The sequence below is a fragment of the Ammospiza nelsoni genome, chromosome 10 (assembly GCF_027579445.1).
Source record: "Ammospiza nelsoni isolate bAmmNel1 chromosome 10, bAmmNel1.pri, whole genome shotgun sequence".
NCBI lineage: Eukaryota > Metazoa > Chordata > Aves > Passeriformes > Passerellidae > Ammospiza > Ammospiza nelsoni.
Genome location: NC_080642.1, coordinates 608,018 through 614,286, shown reverse-complemented (window position 1 = coordinate 614,286; position 6,269 = coordinate 608,018). Strand labels below are relative to the sequence as shown.

At 51.8% G+C, this 6,269-nt stretch overlaps 1 protein-coding gene across 1 annotated transcript; it reads left to right on the top strand.

The window, feature by feature from the left end:
• The first annotated feature begins 407 nt into the window (after positions 1-407).
• P2RY12 (purinergic receptor P2Y12) lies at positions 408-5,088 on the top strand. The gene is made up of 2 exons (XM_059479414.1): positions 408-506; positions 3,654-5,088. The coding sequence occupies exon 2, from the start codon at positions 3,671-3,673 to the stop codon at positions 4,676-4,678; it is 1,008 nt and encodes a 335-aa protein (XP_059335397.1). The 5' UTR covers positions 408-506; positions 3,654-3,670; the 3' UTR covers positions 4,679-5,088.
• The last annotated feature ends 1,181 nt before the right edge of the window (positions 5,089-6,269 follow it).

Genomic DNA, 6,269 nt, shown 5'->3' with positions numbered 1-6,269 from the left:
CAAGGAACATTTGTCTCCAGCATAAGGTTTTGTATCACAGGGACAAATTTCCCTAATTGGCCCAACTGGGAAGACTTCCTCATTACTGGAAAGAATCCATGAACTGAAGTTAAAACATCTCCTGCAGCCCTGGGACCCCCTGTCACTGCCAGCCCCAGCCCAGCTCCACATCCTGACACCCCAGGCAGGAGGACAGGTCATTAGCAGGGTAATTAATTACAAGGACCGTGCCTGATGTTAACCCTCTGCTCCGACAGCCACTGCCACAGCCAAGACACAACTCCAGGGAGCGTTCCACTCTGGGACAGCCCTTGCACCAGAAGCAATACTGAAGGAGTGGCCAGGAGATAGAATCTTTAAAAAAAAGTGAAGGAATTGTTTTAAAAGAGGAAGTTTACGGAAGATAAGTAACTGCTCCAGGCACACGAAACCAAACACACGCCTCCCTCACTGACACACACTCGGAGACACTGCAGAGGAGACCAGAGCACAGCAACCCACAGAGGGTGAGTCTCTAAACGTGAGCATCTGTGAATTGTAATTTATTTATTATTGCTTCCAACGGACTGAGAGAAACAGCTGGTCTTTCGACAGGCCAGAAAGGAGCTGAAAATGTTCCTGTGAACACACAGTGGGGTTGGGCTTTTGGAAAGGAGACCAACAAGGGTGTAATGTTACTGCCTTAAATATAGCTGTTTCAGAACGTATACATACATTTTATTAACAGTTTTCAGGAATTTCTAACTCCACTTGACAAAAAAAAAGGTGCTTCCAAACAAGTTCTGTTTATCATATCTTCAACAAATTATTTACTACCCTGTATTATTACTAGACCCTATTTTGACTTATTATTGTAGATTTACCTTAACAAAACTTGTTATTTTTGTTGCATTACTGAACTTTAGCTTGTAAGCAGAAGAAATTAACATAGACGTCAGACATTTGTGTAGTTCTATATTTCCTATTTCCTTTTCCTGGTGTTTCTGATTAAATTCTACTGCTGCCAGGTGTCTGTAAACCTACTAAAATATTATTACTGAGAAATACTCTCCTGTCCCCTATGAAATGGAACCACAAACCTGAACTATGCAGACCCAAACTAGGGACAAAAACCAGGAGGGGAACAGCAACTGGGCCAGTTTGTGGGTATCACAAGATGAGGATTTGCATCTGAAGGGCTTCCATTCCTCCTTTACAAAGTAAAAGCCAAAAATATGCCATATGGGAGCCTAATCCTTTTTTAACTTAAAAATCAAGGAACTGAACATTCAAGCATAAAACTTCACAAACTCAAACGCGTTTGTGCCTCTCCCCGCACCAAAGGACGCCTTTACAGAGCGCTGCAGCTGAGATTTGGCAGGATTTCCATCCAGCCCTGCCTGCGCTGCCCCGCGGTGCCCCAGAGCCGAAGCGGGCACCCCAACCCGCGGGGGCTGAGGGGGCTCCGGTGCCGCGGGGCTGCCCCGGGAGGGTCCCGAGCCGCGGGCACGGCGGCCCCGGGCTGACACAGCGGGAGCGGGAGCGGCCTCAGCCCCGGCACCCCGAGCACGGCCCCGGGCACCGAGCACAGCCCCGGGGACAGAACAGCCCCGGGCACCGAGCACAGCCCCGGGCACCGAGCACGGCCCCGGGCACCGAACAGCCCCGGGCACCGAGCACAGCCCCGGGCACCGAGCACGGCCCCGGAACCCCGAGCACAGCCCCGGAACCCCGAGCACGGCCCCGGGCACCGAGCACAGCCCCGGGGACAGAACAGCCCCGGGCACCGAGCACAGCCCCGGGGACAGAACAGCCCCGGGCACCGAGCACAGCCCCGGGGACAGAACAGCCCCGGGCACCGAGCACGGCCCCGGGCACCGAGCACAGCCCCGGGCACCGAGCACGGCCCCGGGCACCGAGCACAGCCCCGGGGACAGAACAGCCCCGGGCACCGAGCACAGCCCCGGGCACCGAGCACGGCCCCGGGCACCGAGCACGGCCCCGGGCACCGAGCACAGCCCCGGGCACCGAGCACAGCCCCGGGCACCGCACAGCCCCGGCACCCCGAGCACAGCCCCGGGGACAGAACAGCCCCGGGCACCGCACATCCTCCGGGCACCGAGCACAGCCCCGGAACCCCGAGCACAGCCCCGGGCACCGAGCACAGCCCCGGGGACAGAACAGCCCCGGGCACCGCACAGCCCCGGAACCACACAGCCCCGGGCACCGCACATCCTCCGGGCACCGCACAGCCCCGGGACCCAGAGCACAGCCCCGGGCACCGCACATCCTCCGGGCACCGCACAGCCCCGGGCACCGAGCACAGCCCCGGGATTGCACAGCCCCCAGGGACCGCACATCCTCCGGGCACCCCAAACACAGCCCCGGGACCACACATGCTCCAGGCACCAAACATCCACCGGGGACAGAACATCCCCCGGGCACCGCACATCCTGCGGGACCGAACATTCCCCAGAGACCAAACAGCGCCCAGGGACCGCACATCCTGCGCAACCCCCCATTCAAACCGTGCCCTGGATCAACACTCTGCAGCACATCAGTAAACAGAAGACAGATGTTTACAAACCCTGACACTTACTACATACAAATCCATTGAAAAAAAAGACGTAGCTCCTAAAGTGGTGTCTTGTACACCCCAAAGAAATTGAAATATGTGTAGTTTGTTTCATTGTAACTGTTTATATTTAGTCTTTCAACTACGTGTAAATATCATATAACATTGACTTACTGTATGCAGCTTAAAACCTGAAGCACTGCTCTACAAGTCGCATAAGGAAGAAATATTTCCTTCAATAATAACCATCCCCAAAGTAACAAATCACTACTTTTTTCAAGGACTTTAAAAGTTTTGAGAAACAAGGCTGTGTACAGAAATAACACTAAGGACTCACAAGCCCAAAAGGGGCAGACAGGAATGCAGCTCTGCGCTCAGAGAAGTTGCACAATCTGACAAATCCCCGCTCCCTTTACAAATAGTGCCTCTGGGAGTCAGTCAAAGGCAGGAAGCAATCTGCTAATTATTTCTTAAAATTTCATTTCTCCCTCTTTTCTACAGAAAACAGAAGCAGAAGCTGCTAGTGCATCATCTGGAATCCACAGCTGTCACTGGCTAAGAAAGCAGTTTGGAGCCAGAGCAAGGTCTGAGCCTCAGGCCGGGGATGCTCAGCTGCTCCTGCTGCCTCTGCCTGCTCCGAGGGGCTCCCCGGAGCCCTCCTGCCCTGCTGCAGGGGCTGCCAAGGGCCCCTGGCTGAGAGCAGCCTGTGCCCAGAGCACTCAGCTCCTCCTGGTGCCCGCCCTGGCCCTGGGGTCCATGTGCCCACTCTGCCAGGGCTGCTCCCACAGCACGGGGCTTGGCACACCAACCTGCTTCATCTTCAAAGCAAAAGCCTTTTCCCTACTTTCTAGGAAGAAATACAACTTTGTCAGGGCTCTGGGCATCAGCTGAGAGCACATCAATTCCCTGAGTGCCTGTTTCCCACAGGCAGAGCCCAGACACAGAACCAGCTGCATCACCACACACCTGAGCCCTGCCCTGGCCCAGCTGGGTGCACTTGTTCACAACACAACAATTCAAAGCTGACTGAAAAGGCTGAAGCCTCATAACAGATAAAACTCTCAATTTCTTCTTTTTTCTTTCCTGTTTGTTTCTCCAGGGAGAAGAGATACCACAATGCAAATGAAAGCCATAACCCAGTTCAGCTCCTCCAGGAATGACAGCAACTGCACCAGCGACAGCAGGATCAGCCAAGTCATCTTCCCTTTACTCTACACATTTCTGTTCCTGGTGGGGATCACCATGAACGGCCTGGCAATGTGGGTCTTCTTTAAAGTACCCAGTAAATCCAATTTCATTATCTTCCTCAAGAACACTGTGATTTCTGACTTCCTCATGATCCTGACTTTTCCCTTTAAAATCCTCAGCGATGCCAAGCTGGTGTCCTGGGTCCTGCGAGGGTTTGTGTGCCAGGTCACCCAGGTGGTGTTTTACTTCACCATGTACATCAGCATCCTGTTCCTGGGCCTGATAACGATTGATCGCTATCAGAAAGCCACCTCACCTTTCAGAACCTCCACTCCACGGAGCCTCCTGGCCGCCAAGGTCCTGTCCACAGCCATCTGGCTGTCCATGTTTGCTCTCTCGCTACCCAACATGATTTTAAATAATAAGAAGAAAACACCCAAGAACGTAAGGAAGTGTGCTCTCCTGAAATCGGAGTTTGGCTTAGTCTGGCATGAAATTGTGAACTACATTTGTCAGCTCATCTTCTGGGTTAACTTAGCAGTCATAGTGGTATGTTACATCCTCATCAGCAAGGAACTGTACAAATCCTACAAAAGGACTCGATGCACAGGGAAGGGATCTAAAAAGACTGTCAATCTCAAGGTTTTCATAATAATTGCTGTGTTCTTTGTTTGCTTTGTGCCATTCCACTTCACCAGAATCCCCTACACCTTGAGCCAAACGAGAGATGTGTTTGACTGCTCTGCTCGGAACGCCCTGTTCTACATGAAGGAGACCACGCTGTGGCTGACGTCCCTCAATGCCTGCCTGGATCCCTTCATTTACTTTTTCCTGTGCAAGTCCTTCAGGAAATCCCTGCTGGACATGCTGTGCAAGCACAGGGCAGTGTCAGGGGCACAGACTAAGGGGGATGACTCTGACGAGACGCCGCTCTAGGTCCCAGGGCTCCTCTCCCCTTCACACACCTTCACTGGGGGTGGCAGGAGCACAGACCCACGAGGAGCATCCAGATCTCCGCTGACTTCCTCAGAAACAGCCCTGCAGATGAAGCACGAGCACCCTGGAACCACCACCACTGCTGCAAAAAGAGAAAGCTTAAATAAACACCAGAGGAGTCCCCCCAGCCTCCACCCTTGCCAAAACCAGAGCTCCTCGGCTGTCAGACCCCAACCTCCACGGCTGTCAGAACTGATGGGAAGAAGTCAGAACTGAAAGGTGGAACTGCGAGGAAAAACTTAAAACAGAATCATGAAATGCTACAGATGATACCATGAACTGTAAAGATGTTGCAGAAATAGCTAAACTTGGGCCAGAGTAAAGTTCATGACAACACAAGACCTGAGAAATGCAGATAAATGCACAGTAGATGTCATTTTTCAACACAGGGAGTTGTCACCCTGTATGCAACTGGCAGACAAACAGAAACATACAGAGAGCCATTTGGGCAGAGTTTTGGTAACAGAATAACACTTTGCTTATCTCATTCTATGCTTTCAGTTCCTAATCCATTGACCAATAATTAATAGTTGTATTTCAGAGGAAATTATTTCTTAATTAGGCTTATCTTGATATTAATTAAATCCCCAAATCCTTCCCCTTACTACATAAATAAATGAAGTAATGTTTTCACAGAGAACATTATATTAGAAAACATACAAACACTCGATTTAAATCTTACTGAGAGCCTGGGGAAAAACAGGCTCATGGTAACTCCTTTACTGATGATTAAGGGCAGCTTTTTCCACTGTAAAAAATACTCAACCACTTCCTTTTTGCACTTGGATAACTTGAAAAAAAAACAGGGAAGTATTTTCAAGTACATGACATTTTGAGGTATCACAGCAATTACCCATGAAATAGATTGTGGGCTATTGGAATAAATTGTGGTTCATTTTTCACCACTGCAAACAGCTCCAGCTGAGCAGTGTGTGTCCCTAGCACACAGGAGCTCAGCCTGCCAAAGCCATCACCTGTCCATCCTTCCTGGGACCTGTCCCTGCCTGCCAGGGCACTTGTGCAACCCAATTTCCTAAGAAGTTAAAGGGCAGCTCACTTGTTGCACCTACTGCCACCCTCAGCCTTGGGGTCTGTGCATTTCCTACAGCCCACAGGGGTGAACCCACCTGCCTCAAACTGTGCATTTCTAATAATCCATTGGGATGAACCCACCCTGCCTCAAACTGTGAATTTCCTACAGCCCACAGGGGTGAACCCACCTGCCTCAAACTGTGCATTTCTAATAATCCATTGGGATGAACCCACCCTGCCTCAAACTGTGAATTTCCTACAGCCCACAGGGGTGAACCCACCTGCCTCAAACTGTGCCACCCCAGAGCGTGCTCCCCCAGCAGCCCACAGCCCCTGGGCCAGGTCAGTCCCCATTAATGCCCAGGGAGGGCAGTGCCACGAGCCCCACTCCCACCCAGAGCTCATTCTGCACACATTTTGCACCTACACGTGCAGAGAGAGTGGCAATTAGGCAGGAGCTGCTTTCCCTGGCCAGGTGAGCCTGTCCAGACACCAGGTG